The 16,014-nt window shown below is 37.1% G+C and overlaps 1 protein-coding gene across 4 annotated transcripts in view; it reads left to right on the top strand.

Moving 5' to 3' along the window:
* MED14 (mediator complex subunit 14) overlaps positions 1-16,014 on the top strand; it is a 58,773-nt gene that overhangs the window by 18,210 nt on the left and 24,549 nt on the right. For 3 of the 4 annotated variants that reach the window (XM_065915347.1, XM_065915349.1, XM_065915350.1), the window contains 7 exons: positions 2,605-2,730; positions 3,605-3,721; positions 5,040-5,118; positions 8,329-8,488; positions 11,411-11,605; positions 12,004-12,138; positions 14,893-14,969. In XM_065915347.1, the coding sequence (XP_065771419.1) occupies positions 2,605-2,730; positions 3,605-3,721; positions 5,040-5,118; positions 8,329-8,488; positions 11,411-11,605; positions 12,004-12,138; positions 14,893-14,969 (889 nt within the window). The remainder of the gene's footprint in view (positions 1-2,604; positions 2,731-3,604; positions 3,722-5,039; positions 5,119-8,328; positions 8,489-11,410; positions 11,606-12,003; positions 12,139-14,892; positions 14,970-16,014) is intronic. The other variant, XM_065915348.1, reaches the window with a different exon arrangement.

Raw genomic sequence — 16,014 nt, 5'->3', positions numbered from 1 at the left:
TTCACGTTCATGCGTTTATACACAGCATAGCCTCACTTGATCACTTTTGTGATGGGAAAGCATGCTTTTGTCAGATCCTTTGCTGGGACGAGGGGCCATAGTCTGTTCTGGGAATCTCTTAGTGCTAACCTTTATTAATGAAGGTTATGAAGCTAACCCTTCATTAGCTGTCCTTTCTTCCAACTGCTCACTAGGATAGGCCGAGGAAATCAGTCACTCGGAGAATGGAGCATTTCAAGACAGGGCTAAGGGAGAGCACAGACTGCAGGTTTTGGACAGCCCAAGGGGTAGTGTGTGGTTTCTTGAGGGTGGGAGATAGGGGTGAGATAGCCTTAGGGTAGAGTAGGCAAGACTCTCGGAGAGAAATTTTTAAAAGGCGATATAAGGCACTAAAGGTAACTTGTCCTGTGGCCCCTTCTTAGCGTCACCTGACTCGAGGAAGCCAGGGTGCTCTCCCTCGAGTTGTCCTCTGTCAGTGCCAGATTCAGGGTCTCGAGATCAGTTTCAGAAGCTGTGAACCACACACAGCAATTCCTAATGGGGCTTAGTTGCTTCTCTTAGTCTTCCCACTTTATATTACTGTCTATTGGTCCATTCCTTTTGTCCTCAATAAATAGGGAGAAATGAAAGAGGAGATGTGTGTATATTCCTGCTGCAGGAAAAACTAGTATGCAACCTGGTCATCTTGCACAGTCTTTAATGGTCTCTTTATAAGTTTCTCCGTTAAAACCTGTTGCCTTTAAATGCTCAGGGCCTTACAGTAATTTCTGTAAAGAAAAATACGGACACTGGCAACCATAAAATATGTTCAGAGATATACATGAACATATTTTCTATTAATATTTTTTGGACTGTGTTCTCTGTATTCTTCTCTGATTCCCTGTTGTTTCAAAAATATTTAATTTTGTGAATTAGATTGAAATTATAATTGTTATCCCAATTGTCAAGAGTTTTACTCTATTACTACACTTTAAAAATAGTTTTGCTTTAGAGAATACCTTCCTATCCTGTTAGGATTTAAGATGTACAGCTGTGTTTTAAAAATCTGCAAGTCTGCTTCAAGTCTGTAAGCATTTTTACAATTTTTCACGCTAATCTGAATATAGAATATTGTAAAAGAAATTACTGTTTGTGCCTTTTTGTCCTGTTGGTTTGTTTTAGGTGAGAGTTAAGCTGGACCTGCATGTTAAAGATTTGTATGCAAATACATTAGATATACTTGAAAGCAGTTAGTTTTCATCTGATTAAATATGTTTCCTGCAATCTTTTTTGTTTTAGTAATTTGTATAGGCAGTACCAATGGCAACACCTCCCATTTTACTTGTTGCAGATTATATAGCGGGAGGTTTTGGTTTTTTTCTTTGGTTCAGAAAGGAATACAGATAATATATATTATTGAGCACTTTGCTTTTCAAAGCACCCTTACAAGCTTGTCATTGCTTCTTCCTGAGAACCCATGGTGTGGACAGGAAGAGGTCTTTGCCCTTCTTTAATGAAGTAGCATAGAGAAGTCACCCCTGGTGAAAGACTGAGCCTACATTACCACTCTCCTCACTGCCTGCCTGCCTTCTGCACTGTAGTTTTAGAGGAATGTGGTAACCAGGAGAGCATATTCCTTTTGCAGGTCATCAGTCTGATTAGCACATGGTGGGTGTGCTTTCAATACTTTGCTTCTCTACTGGATTTTGTTATGCTAACTTGTGAGATTAAGGAGAAAGTTAATTGGGTCTGGTGGAAATACTTTGAAACTCTAGAATGAGTATTGGGAATTTGTGTCTAGTAGTTTGCCTCTGTTCTTATTTTATCTGTGACTTGAAAATGAGGTACATAAATAACTTGAAAAAACTTTGTCCTATATAATAAATAATGCTTAATAGCTTTCAAATGTTTTTTAAATATAGGCCCTAATTGCCAGAAAAATCTCTCTTTATGAAGACTGGCATTAAAAATATTTAGGTTGTGAATGAAATTTACTTTATTTACCAAACAACTTTTTTCCCCCCACTATATCAAAAAGGGACTTCCCTGGTGGCTCAGATGATAAAGAATCCACCTGCAATGCAGGAGACCTGGGTTCAATCCCTGGGTTGGGAAGATTCCCTGGAGGAGGGCATGACAACCTACTCCAGTATTCTTGCCGAGAATCCCCTGGAGAATGGACAGAGGAACCTGGTGGGTTACAGTCCATGGGGTTGCAAAGACCTGACTGAGCAATCAAGCACACATATCACAAAGAAAACCCTTAAAATCAGCTTATTAGTAATTACTGACTGAAAGCAAAGCTAGAACACACCTCATTGATAAGGTTAAATTTTCATTAGCTATTTTAACCTTTTTTAAGGAATCTTGGAGGGTTTTATTTTATTTTTTTTTTGACTATAATATTTGGGATGGGTATGTTTGTTTCAGGTCACCTTGTAGGTTACATTCTTCCTTTGAGTTATTGACATAATAGTACTAATCTAGTTTAGCAAAGTTATGTCTTTCCTCTAACATTCAGATCATTCAGTAGTTGGTTTGTTTCTACTTGCTGAGAAATATATATATTTTGGGGGGAGGGGGGATATTCAGATAGAAATATAATTAAAATTTTTAACTGTTCAGCTTCCATAGAGACTGCACTTCCAGCTCTTGTTGTTCCCATCTTGGAGCCCTGTGGTAATTCAGAGTGTCTACACATTTTTGTCGATTTGCATTCTGGAATGTTTCAGTTGATGCTTTATGGACTTGGTAAGTTACTAAATGATAGACTCACTCAGTATAAGAAACATATTTTTAACAAAAGCAGAATAAAAATTTTTGCCATTAGTTATTGGGAAGAGTGATATAAACAGTATATAGAAAGTAGATATGGAAGGAATAACCGGTTGATGTCTGTTCCTTGGGGCCCATTTTAGCTCTTCTTGTACCAGAAGTTAAACTTCCCAATATGAAGTTCATTCATGTTGTTTCTCTTATGTAAAAGTAATAATGTTGATGGCTGATCTTTTCTTAGATTAACTGTTTTACCACTAATAGTTGGGTATCATGGAGAAGACTACAATCTAATGTCATTCGTGACTGAAGAACAAATTTATAACAGTATAAATATCTCAAGATGACTTGAATATAGAATTCTGGAGGAAAGAATTTTTTTTTCTGGCTTAAACACAGTAGAAATCGAAGTTTGATTTCTAGCATGTTCTGTTACCAAGTTGGTGTTCTGAAATAATGAAATACTGGAAACTTAGTTTTTTTGTGTTGCTAATGATATGTATAGTATTCTTGAATATGTTAGCACATTTCCCATTTGAAATTAATTTTAAGCCAGATTTATGAAAATAAAAATCCTTTCTGGTTATATTACATGGCTGTAAAGATAGATTTTTCTATGAACTGCTCATGGAAAAAACTGGCCTCACTACTTTGAATTACAGCACATTTATGATGGCTAAATGATAAGTGACACATTAGGAAATTGTTCTTCAAAACTTAATGGTTTTCTTGATAATTAAAATGGTACATACTCATATAAGTAGAAAAACTAAATGTGTAAAAATGAGAGAAGCAGTAAACAGTTGCCTGTTGGTAATCATTGTTTTTAAGGGATGTATGCTTGTCTTAGCTCAGGCTGCCATAACAGAGAACCACAGAATGGGTGACTTAAACAACAGAAATTTATTTTCTCACAGTTTTGGAGATTGGAAGTATGAGATAAGGTTGCCAGCATGGTCAAGTTATGGTAAGAGCTCTCTTCCTGGCTTATAGTTGTCAGCCTTCTTGCTGTGTCCTCACATGGCAGGAAGAGAGAGAGAGAGAGAGAGAGCAAGCTCTCTGGTGTCTCTTTATAAGGGCACTAATCTTATATGAGGGCCCCACCCTCATGACCTTATCCAAACCTAATTATCTCCCAAAGGCTCCACCTCTAAACACTTATCACATTAGGAGCTAGGGCTTCAACATATGAATTTGGGAGGATGCAGTTCAGTCCATGGGCTTCCCAGGTGGCTCAGCGGTAAAGAATCCACTTCCCAATGCAGGAGATGCAGATTCGATCCCTGAGTCGGGAAGATCCCCTGGAGAAGGAAATGGCAACCAACTCCAGTATTCTTGCCTGGGAAATCCCATGGACAGAAGAGCCTGGCAGGCTACAGTCCATGGGGTCACAGAGTCAGACATGACTGACTGAGCACGCACACAATTCAGCCCATAGCAGTGCTCTTCTAATTTTTTCTCTACTTTTTTTTTAGTTGAAATCATTTTATATTTTGCTTTTTGTTCAACATTCTTTTTCTTAATATATGTATTTTATTGAAGTATAATTGACTTAGTGTTTCAGGTGCATAGCAAGGTGATTTAGTTATACATTTACACATGTATTATTTTTGAAATTATTTTCCATTATAGGTTATTATGAGATATTGACTGTAGTTCCCTGTGCTATACAGTAAACTTTTGTTGCTTGTTGCATATCTATTTTTTTTAATTAGAAATCTAGCATTTTATTCAACATTCTATTATTAGCATTTTCTCATGTCATTAAAAATTCTAAGTGACATTTAGCAAGCTAATCTTCAGCCAACAGCTCTTGCTTATTTAGCAAGCTAATCTTCAACCAACAGCTCTTGCTTATGCCAGAGATCGTTTGTGTTTAATAAATAAACATTTTAATGAGGTTTTATAGTTTTTGTAATTTTTAAGGTTCTAAGTTTAGTAATACTATGAGTTTTAAATACATACACATTTATTATGTTAACTAACTAGACTAAGAGTTTGGGTAATTAAAATATGGGCAAAGAATTTAATATATTTGTTACTCATTCTTCCTGCTAATGTACACTTGCTATTAATTATCTTAACTATAACTCTCCCTAAATATTAAAGAAGGAAAACAAATTAGATTAATTTATGCCTCATGATGTGTTATCATTTAGCTTTTCTCTAACTCAAAATAACACTACTTTCTGCCTGAAACAGTAACTCTTTATTTAAATTTTGGGCTACCTGGATATCTTGTGTCTCGTGTAAGCCATTAATTAATGAAGTCCTTTATGCTATAGACCAAGCCACACTGGATGACATGGAGAAGTCTGTGAATGATGATATGAAACGGATCATTCCTTGGATTCAACAACTTAAGTAAGGCTGTTTATTTAGCTCAAAACTAAAATTGGAAACTTACTTTGACAAGATATATTTTCTTCCCCATCATTGCTCTTGATCAGCCACTATCCTTTTTATTTATGATGTGAAGCTTGAGTCCCTTTTGGTACTTAGAATCTAAATTTTCTTGAATTAGGTCTGAGATGGCAGTGCTTCATATCAAATTCCTCTCGAAAGCAAATATAGGTATGAAGGGCATGACACTCAGCTTTGATTCCTTGTCATGTTATCTCCTGTGTAAGCCCTCTACAAATCACTTACACAATGAATTTTATTGTATCTAGGGTTCTGTGCAGTAGATTCTTCTTAGGATAATCTTCATGGTATGAATTGACCAGCTGATACTTTCAGAGTAGTCATCTGCTTCATTCAGTTTGTCTCAGAATTCTTTGAATGCTTCAGACTGTTAAACTAAATAAAATTGAAAATGAAGCTAGAGATAATTGTTTGAGGTTTCATTACCACCCTGGTACACAAAGGTATCATTATGACAACTCTAACAGACCCTTTAAATCAGTAAAATAGAATTCCAAGGAATAAATATAAATATCAGAGATTAAAACCAAACTGGCAAATGGTGTGGTGGGGGTGGGGCAGACTGTTCAGTAGGATTTTAATATTTAAATCTTAATAATTCATATTTTGCATAATTTGAGGTTGTTGGGCAGTTCCAGCTAGTAGAAATATAGCCTAAAACCAAGACGTCAAGTCCCAAAAGCTTTAAACTTATCAAATATGTATTTATACTTAAACTCACATTATTTATAGGAAAGGTCCACTTATAATGCTTCTCAGATGATCTTTGATCAGTTTATCACTACTCTATCATGGGACATTAATTTTTTGAAATAATTTTATTGAGATATAATTTGCATAGCATAGGCTTTAATTGTTTTAAGTGTACCATTCAATGTCTTGTCATAAATTTACTGAGTTTTGTAACAACCGTAACCACAATCCAGTTTTAGAACACTTAAAACATTTCTGTTGCCTCAAAAAGATGCTCATTTACAGTTAATCCCCATTCCCAGCTTCACCCCAGGCAACTATGAATCTGCTTTCTGTTTTTGTAGATTTTCCCTTTCTGAACATTTCATAAAAATGGAATCATAAAGTATGTGATCTTCTGTGACTGGCTTCTTTCGTATAGCATAATGTTTCCAGATTCAACCATGTTGAAGCATGTACCAATTTTTCATTCCTTTTTATGCTTAACTAACATTCCATAGTATGGCTAGGCCACCTTTTATTTATCCATTCATCGTTTGATGGACATTTGAATTGTTTCCACTTTTTGACTCTTATGAATAATGCAGCTGTGAGTATTCATGTGCAAATATATGTGTGTAATTTGCATTCCACTAGGAGTGGAATTATTTAAGAAGTTACCATACTAGTTTCCAAAGTAACTGTACCATTTTACAGTCACATCAAACAGTGTATGAGGGTTTCCATTTCTCTACATCCTTGTCAGCCTTTGTTACTGTCTTTGACCATAGCCACCCTAGTGAGTGTGACGAGGTATCTGACTGTGGTTTTAATTTACATTTTCTAGGGACTACTAGTATTGGGCATCTGCTCATGTGATTATTTTTTTAATGATATTCACCGAAAACAAATTCTAGGAAAAAAGAAATGAAAAAATGTTCAAAATATAAGCCCCAATTTTTTATTAGAGTCAACAGTCATAAAATTGCATTTCAACAAATAAGATCAGAACAAAAAATAATAAAAAAATTCAAAATCTTTACATTTTTCATTGAACGTATACATGTATAGACAAGTTACTCATCGCTTAAACTTTTTGTTCCACAAAGTCATAACAAAAAAGCTGATTGAATTAGCAATTCCATATGTGCTCTGAAAGAATATCTTGTGTTTATTATTCATATGTTTAATTTACATATATTTGCAATATATTTCAAATTTTTAATGTGGCAAAAGAGCTTGTTTCTGGTTTGTTGTAACTAATCTAAGTTGGATTGTTGATGATAATTACAGGAGATAATGTTTATCTTAAATGTTTCTGTGCTTTTTTAAAAATAACATACATAGTAGAGATACCAGTCTCACAAAGTATGTTGATAAGACTGGAAGTAGAGATTTGAAAGCAATTTTGGCAAGTTCAGGGTATATGTTTTTAACTGTCTTCCAAAATGAAGTAAGTTTTGGTATATTTTAAAAATTTATCATCATTCCTTTATTAATAGCCAGTTCTAGGAGTTGATCCTGTGAAGCTATAGTTAAATTTGTTTTTCAGTATAAAAAAGCAGTTTCCAGATTTTATACATTTTTGGGGTAATAGTTTTCAAACTGCTCTTAAAATGTTATATATTAACTATGGTTTTACTGCACATAGCTAGCACACATTTTGTATCACACGCAGTTCATCACACAAATGCAATAGCACCCAAATTGGTCTGTACCCTGTTATGTAAGACAAGCCGACTGATCATGAGCTTGTGGCATTGTTATATTGCTATGAAAAGCATCTAAATGTGTATTCTTACTTTTTTAGTTGTCTCATGGTGGATCAGTGAGTTTGTGTACCTATCGTTTTACCTTTTTCACACGTTAATATGATATTGGTCTCTAGGATAGATAACCAGATAAAAGGAATGAGAGGGGTACTACAATAAAAGCAACAAAGTGAAATCTGGTGGCTTAACTGAGAGAGGAGGGTAATGAACACTTACTGGCACCTGCAAGACATACCCATCACTTTCATATGAGCAGGATAAAAACTGGAACTGGAGATCTCCAGTGATAACCAGGAAAATGAGATACTTTTATATTTATTTATTGTTCTGTTTTGGTTTATAAACACTTCATGCATTTTATAAAAGATGTTGAGATTAGTTTGTGCTGTCTTATAAACCACAGGAGATCTTTCATCTCCTATAATAAACTGATACTTTCTCAGCCTTAATACTAGTGGATTCTACCTTATAACTAATTAAGGTCATTCACACTGCAGTTTAAACTCTTTAAACTAAAATTAACGGTCCAGTACAAAACTAGAGAAATGATTCATCATTATGGTCATATGTCCTTTTAGTAGTTCAGTTAAGTTTCATATATTAATTGGTTTCTTAGTGGGGTTTAATAAACTATTTGTAAAACAGTAGCACACAGTTAATCAGAAGTCTATGATTTTGTGATGTGGATGATCTCTTTTAAACTAAGGTTTTGGCTTGGACAACAGCGGTGCAAACAATCTATAAAACACCTGCCTACAATAACCAGTGAAACACTGCAGCTCTCCAATTATTCAACTCATCCCATAGGAAACCTTTCTAAGAATAAGCTGTTTATCAGACTTACCCGTCTTCCACAATACTACATTGTAAGTATGCAAAGGGGTGATTTCGGTGATTGAGTTCAATAATTCTATTTGTATCTTGAATCATTTATTGTTTAGTTTAATTTGAAAATGTACTTTTTATTGGGTATTTGAATTTTGTATAATGATTCTCAAGCCAAGAGAGGGGAGAGTTGGTAGGGATGGGGCAGAGAGAAAATCTTATCTATAGGAAATAATTACAATGATGAGGCAGGTTTGGGTAATATAAGGTATGCCTCGTCCCTCACCCCAGGATCTGTCCTATAGTGAGGCCTAGTTTCTGCTTGGAATTAGGCATCTCCTCTATGTAAGAAAAAATTTGAAAGCAACTGTTGTGAAGATTTGGAGATGTTTTGGTGTCAGGTAAACTTGTTTGGTTTTAATTAAATGTTAGCTTGCATAATGCTGCTTTTTAAACATGATGGACTAAATTAGCTTTATTTTCTCATCCTTAATTGAAGGTATATATATCCATTTTGTTGATTGCATGTACTTTTCAGTACACAATAAAATCCTCATTCCTTTTTCACCCTTTCTAGATTTTTCTAGTAGTTTCCTTCAGATAATTGAACTAGTTAAAATTTGTAAGAATTTGAAATATGGACTTATATATTTCATAAATGTATTTCCTGCATGTAGAGGTTTTTGTCTACACCAAGTAGATACTTTTGGCTAAGATTCTAAGGTGTTTGAAAAACTTAATTCAATGGGAGTGAATTTTTTTTGAAGCTTTAAGCTGTACTTTTAAAAAGATACTATCATCAAAAGGTACCCTGTGTAGCCTGATATATCTTAAGTTAGGGTTACTTAGGTTGACGAATAAGTCTGTCACTGATATGAATTCACTGTTTTCTGAATTTTAAAACACCAGCTGTGAAACTGGATTTGGCATGTGACAGGATTGTTGTTTCAGTTCTCCATGTGCTGCCTGATCTACATGTATTTTCTGACTTTATTTAGTATCAGCAAAACGCCAGGCTTTCAGTTTCAATAACTAGTGGTTTATTATAAAGCGATAATTTGTTTCACATGGTTTAGACCAAACTGAATGTGTATCACTCTTTATCCTTCTCATTTAGGATGATACATTCATAATAGTGGCGAAAACTACCATAGCTTTTAAGAAGAATAGAGGAAAGTCTTATTGCCTTTAAATGTCTTTGCTATTTTACTTTTGCTGGCTTTATTAGAATATAATTTAAACACAATAAAAATTCAGACTTTTAAGTGTCTGGAGTTTAATAAATGCATGCAGTTTTGTAACTGCCATCTCAGTAAGACACAGAAGCTATCTGTCACCCCCTAGAATTCCTTCATGCTTCCTCTCTATAATCAGACTTTACTCCTGCTCTCTCTAGTGACCACTGGCCTGTTTTTTGTCTCTACAGTTTAGCCTTTCAGTTGTTTCTTTCACTTGGCATAATGCCTTTGATTTTCATCCATATTGTTGTATTTATAATAATTCATTCTTTTTATTGCTAAGTAGTGTTCCATGGTATGAATGTATCATAGTTTGTTTAGCCTCTCGTCGAAGGCCATCTGCGTTGTTTCCAGTTTTGGGCAGTTGTGAATAAAGCTGCTATAAGTATTTGCATATAGATTTTTTTGGTGATTTCTTTTGGATAAGTAACTAAAAGTGGGAGTGTTGGGTCACACACTAAGTGTATATTTGGCTTTATAAGAAACTGCTAAACTGTTTTCCAAAGTGGCCAGACCATTTTGCATTCCTGCCAGCAATACATGAGAGTTCTAGTTGCTCTGCATTCTTGCCAGCACTTGTTATTGCAATTAAAAAAGAAAATGTTAGCCATTCTGATAGATGTATAGTGGTATCTTATTGTAGTCTTAATTTATGTTGCCTTGATGACTGATGATATTGAATATCTTTTCATCTCCTGATTTGCCCTCTATATATCTTTGGTGAAGTTCCATTTTAATTCTTCCGTTTCCTCAGTGTTGATTCTTAAGTGTCGGCCAAACAATTTCCTGAAGAGACTATGTGGGGAGGTGGGGTAGAGAGAAGGGAGAGACAGGAACAGAGACAGAAAAGTGTGTGTTGGTCAAGAGCCCTGTCCAGTGGCATTTATTTCTCTCACTCAAGTATTTAGGGAACTCTTCTTAAATTTTAGGTAGACCTTGAAAATAGTAAGCCTCTATAGTGAGAGCAAGGTCTCTGGATCCAGACTTCTAGGATCAGAGCGTGAGTCTGTCACTTCTCAGCTCTGAGACCTTTGACAATTAATCTAAGCTTTTGTGCCTCACTTTATCAGAAAAGTGAAGATAAGAATCCCTACTTCATTGAGTTACTGGGATTAAATGTGTTAACATCTGTCAAGTACTTAGAGTATAAGGCTTCCCTGGTGGCTCAGCTGGTGAAGAATCTGCCTGCAGTGTGGGAGACGTGGGTTTGATTCCTGAATTGGGAAGATACCCTGGAGAAGGGAACGGCTACCCACCCTAGTATTCTGGTCTGGAGAATTCCATGAACTGAATAGTCCATGGGGTCGCAAAGAGTCAGACACAGCTGAGCAACTTTCACTCACTTCACTCACTAGGAGAGTACCTGGTGCACGATAAACTCTTTATTGGTATTAACTATTGTTCATGTTCTTGTTACCCTCATCCTCGTAGTGACTATGTATTTCAGTTGAAAAATCAGGGTTTATTTTTATATCCTTCCAAGTATGAGATACAGTTGTCATTTTTCTTTCATCATTGTTCTTTAGTCTGATCTGTTTTTTAGAAAACAAATTATATATTTAATTGCAGTGCTTTTTTTGAGATCATGACTGATTTGTCCGTGTTTAAAAAGTCATCTGCATTAGATATATAATTCTGAGCCCTACTTGATACAAGGAGGAAAATATTCAACATTTATCAGTTATTTATGTCTCTGAGTCTCATTTCTGATTTGGACCTTCTTAGGTTGTAGAGATGTTGGAAGTTCCCAATAAGCCCACACAACTGTCGTACAAGTACTACTTCTTGTCTGTGAATGCAGTGGATCGTGAAGACAGCCCTCTCATGGCCCTCTTGCTACAGCAGTTTAAGGAAAACCTCCAGGAGTCAGTTTATCGTACAAAAAATGGGAAACAGCCTAGAACCAGTACCAAGCGCAAGGTATGTTCACAAACAGAAATGAGCCCAGGGTTTGTATCTGTTAACTTTGCTGTACTCTTTTAACTATTTTTAAATGGGAAAGAATTAGGTATGATTTTTAAGAGGCTGGCCAACAATAAGGTTTAGGTAACAAATGTCTACACATTCTTGAAAATGCTTCTCCTTTAATTAATAATTAATTGTACACTCTTTGCCACAAGACAACTTGTTAAGTACATAATATTTACTACTAAGTTTCCAGTGTTTGGGTCAGTATTTGCTCAGTAAACATTTGTTGAATGAATTAAGATTTGTTTTGGTTAACTTTGACTTTTGTTATACTAGTCCAAGTGCTTAACTAATTGCATCACATACTTTTTCTTTTTTTAACCCACTTGTGTTCTTTACTTAAATTCTAGATGTCTGACGATGTATGTCCAATAGAACCCAAGAAAACCAAACGATCAGGAGAAATGCGTGCCTTTAATAAAGTTCTAGCTCATTTCGTCGCTATGTGTGATACAAACATGCCATTTGTAGGACTTCGGTTGGAGGTAATTTTTTGGAACAATTTTGGGTACCCAAAGAGTAATGTTTTAAATGCCTTGCTAAAGCTACATGAATTCCATTAGAAGAACCAGATGGTTGTGATCTTGTTTATTTGGGGAGGGGTAGGGTTGAAATCACAACATCTCATGGTATATGTGTATACCATGAGATTATTAAATTATCTCTGATTCCAAATTGTAGGCCTTCTGTTCTTTGTGGAAATGGGAAGTAAATTCTTCCCAGTTTAAAAAAAAAAGACAACTTTTGAGAACCTTACTTGTATACCTCGAAGGAGCATTATTTACCCTTTTTTAGGGATGGTTAATAGTTAAAGGGGTTGCTTATTTTTCAGTGAGTGAAGCTGTACATATTGCTTACTAATAAAATTGGGTTCCTTTGTGAGAAGCAGGTCAGAAAGAGTATTAAACTAAATTTTTACTTTTTTCCCATGGAAGAATCAATAGACTTAACCCGAGTTAGTGTCTTTCAAGAGTACACAATTGTGATATTCAGCGTGATCCCCAAGCATGAAAGGAAGGAGAGGTAACAGAACCTGTATTTTTGTATTTCCAAAAAGGGCTTTGGCCAAGGATTGGCAACAAATAAAAAGTAATACATGAAAATCTTAATTATTTCCCTCTAGTTTAAAGTTTTACTTTTTGTAAGACTTCTCCCTTCTGTAAATTATCGGTGATGAAGGAAAGACCTAGAAATGTGGAAGTGGATTATTTGTTAGGCTGATGATAATAGTCTTGGAAAGACTTGTTGAAAACACTTAAATGCTTTAGAGCAGGAAGCAGCAGACTTTTCTATCAAGGGGCAGATGGTAAATATTTTAGGTCTTGTGGGTCATTTATTGTTGCTGTTGAGTCACTAAGTTGTGTCTGACTCTTTGCGACCCCATGCACTGCAGCATGCCAGGCTTCCCTGTCCTTTGCAATCTCCTAGAGTTTGCTCAGACTCATGTCCATTGAGACGGTGATGCCATCCAGCCATCTCATCCTCTGTCATCCCCTTCTCCTTTTGCCCTCAATCTTTCCCAGCATCAGGGTCTTTTTGACTGAGTCAGCTCTTCACATCAGGTGGCTAAAGTATTGGAGCTTCAGCATCAGTCCATCTCTTTTTTAGCTCATTCACGTCTGCTGTTGTAGTGTGAACCAGCCATAGTTGATATTTAAACAAATGCGTGTGGCTGTGTTCCAATAAAACTTTTATTTACCAAAATAGGCAGTGGCTAGATTTGGCCCATGAGCTATGGTATGCCAGTTGCTGCTTTATAGGGCTTCAGGATCTAAAGGCGGAAACTAGGGTGTGAAATTGTGAGGAGCAGCAGTAGCCCAGAAAATCCAAGCCCAGAAATAGGCGACTAAAGTAGATACTCATGTCCCCGATGTCCCAGCTCCTACAACTGTGAGCCTGATGAGTGTCCCTTGTCTGGGAACTGTCCAGAGCTCCTTCAGTGTCTGTGCTTCTAACTATTTGACTCTGTTGTTGGGCTTTTTCATCATGCTACATGGATTGATTGGGCTTCCCTGGTGGCTCAGACAATAAAGAATCTGCCTGCAATGAGGGAGACCTGGGTTCAGTCTGTGGGTTGGGAAGATCCCCTAGAGGAGGGCATGGCAACCCACTGCAGCATTCTTGCCTGGAGAATCCATGGACAGAGGAGTCTGGCGGGCTACAGTCCATGGGGCTGCAAAGAGTTGGACATGACTGAGTGACTAAGCACAACACGTGGATGGATTACATGAAAGTCACTCAGTTCCTCCCTTGCAGTGGAATGAGAGGCTGCATGATACCCAGGGGGAGTGCCTCAGTCATTGTCTGCTGTCTTCCTCATTACCCACAGGCCAGAAGTTGCAAAAGCTTGTGTCTTTGTCGTGCCCACATAGACACCTGTAAGCGTAATGGCCTCTTTTCTCCTTCTCTGTTCCTATACCTGTCGCACATGTAGGCTATTCAACATTCTGTAGTACTCTATTGAACTCAATCAAGCTCTTAAAAACTTTCTCTTCTCTCATTGAAAAGATGTTAAAGGCAGAAGCAAGCACATTTTCTGCTTAAGGTAATTTGCACTGAGATGTGAATAACTAAATCTGATCTTAGCAGGAATGTTGATATTTGTGATCCATAGAACAGAGTCAGTGTTTTTGAGCTCTCCCACACTTTGCTGTCTTTTTAATCTGGAGCCCTATTTCATGGTCAGCAGCTGTTTTTCTACACCTCTGCTCTTTCCAGGCCCAAAGAGCAGGGCTCAGTGACATGCTTAAGGCTGCCTTAAATCCTTTCTGGAATAAGGTGGATATAAATAGTCTGTTAGAGAAGACCTGGGACTATCTGCTTGAAGGCAAGTGTGTTCCTCTGCTCGGTGACTAGAATGACTTCCCGGCATACCCAAATAACCTGTAGTTCCACTGACCGGGTCTCTGGGTAAATGCATCAACTGGAAATCTTTTCTTCTTGAGTTTCACAGAGGAAATAGTTGTTTAAAAAAATGTATTCCAGAAAAGTTGTAAACTGAAAAATACTGTTTGTGATTAAAAATGAGATGTGGCTATGACTCAAACTTTGTTTTCAAATAGATGTTAATTGCATCACACAAGGAAACCAGTCTTATTTAGTTCCCCAGGAAATCAGATGAGGGGGGACAACGCTCACAGCTCTGGAACAGAGGCCATGAGAAGAGAGACAGTAGTGCTTAGAAAAGGTAGTTGCCTTTGTAAAATTGGTGGCTTATATAACTACCTTTCTCTTTCCAGTTGTCCAATCTGGAGATTCCACATCAAGGAGTGCAAATGGAAGGTGATGGCTTCAGCCATGCAATTCGCTTACTGAAGTAAGTCCCTGTCGTGTGTCTGATGTGGTGCCACACACTGCAGCCATACTGCCAGTGCTGCTCCTTCTGCGAGTCAGCATAAAGCAGAGTTCAGAACCTGTGGGTGTCACAGGTTTCTGTATGGAATTACACAGTCTAGGAGAGGATTCTCTTTTACCTGCCAAATGGAGATCCAGCACCTCTTGATATTTTAGGATGTCCTTCCTTTGGCTTTCTTTCATTCATTCAGCAGATGTTTACTGAATGTATGTGTCAGGCTTGAATTCTGATAGAGCCCTTTGGGATGCTGTGGGTTCATATAGCAGAGGAATCTGGGCTAGTTTGGAAATTTCCACCCTAAAGGAGATCAGTCCTGGGTGTTCATTGGAAGGACTGATGCTGAAGCTGAAACTCCAATACTTTGGCCACTTCATGCGAAGAGTTGACTCATTGGAAAAGACCTTGATGCTGGGAGGGATTGGGGGCAGGAGGAGAAGGGGACAGCAGAGGATGAGATGGCTGGATGGCATCACTGACTTGATGGACATGAGTTTGAGTAAACTCTGGGAGTTGGTGATGGACAGGGAGGCCTGGCGTGCTTCGATTCATGGGGTCTCAAAGAGTTGGACACGACTGAGCGACTGAACTGACTGATCCCCACGGAAGTACAAGTTGTACCTAGACTGAAGGAGAGGTGAGAATTAGTCAGAGGAAAGGGAGCTAGGGTGGGAGTGGGTGCCCCAACCAGAAGGAGTAACTGCTAAAATGACAGCTTAGAGGGGAGAGAAAGCTCGGCATCCTGGAACTGAAAGAAGTAGGGCATGGCGGGAGTTAGGGGAGATGAGCCTACAGATGTACACAGGAAGGGTCAGATCCTATAGGGCTTTGGTGTAAATGTCCTTAAGGAATTTAGACTTTATCTGAATGGCAGGAAAGAGCCATCAGATGATTTTAAGCAGAAACTGACATAATTAGATGGGGTGTTTTTTTTTTTTTTTTTTAAATTAGCCCTGATAGCAACATGGAGAATAAATGGGAGAAGAACAAGACTTAAGTAGCAAAACCA

The sequence above is a fragment of the Muntiacus reevesi genome, chromosome X (genome assembly GCF_963930625.1).
Source record: "Muntiacus reevesi chromosome X, mMunRee1.1, whole genome shotgun sequence".
In the NCBI taxonomy this organism is placed as follows: domain Eukaryota; kingdom Metazoa; phylum Chordata; class Mammalia; order Artiodactyla; family Cervidae; genus Muntiacus; species Muntiacus reevesi.
Note: the sequence above shows the minus strand (reverse complement) of the source record. Positions and strands in the feature narration are given on the sequence as shown.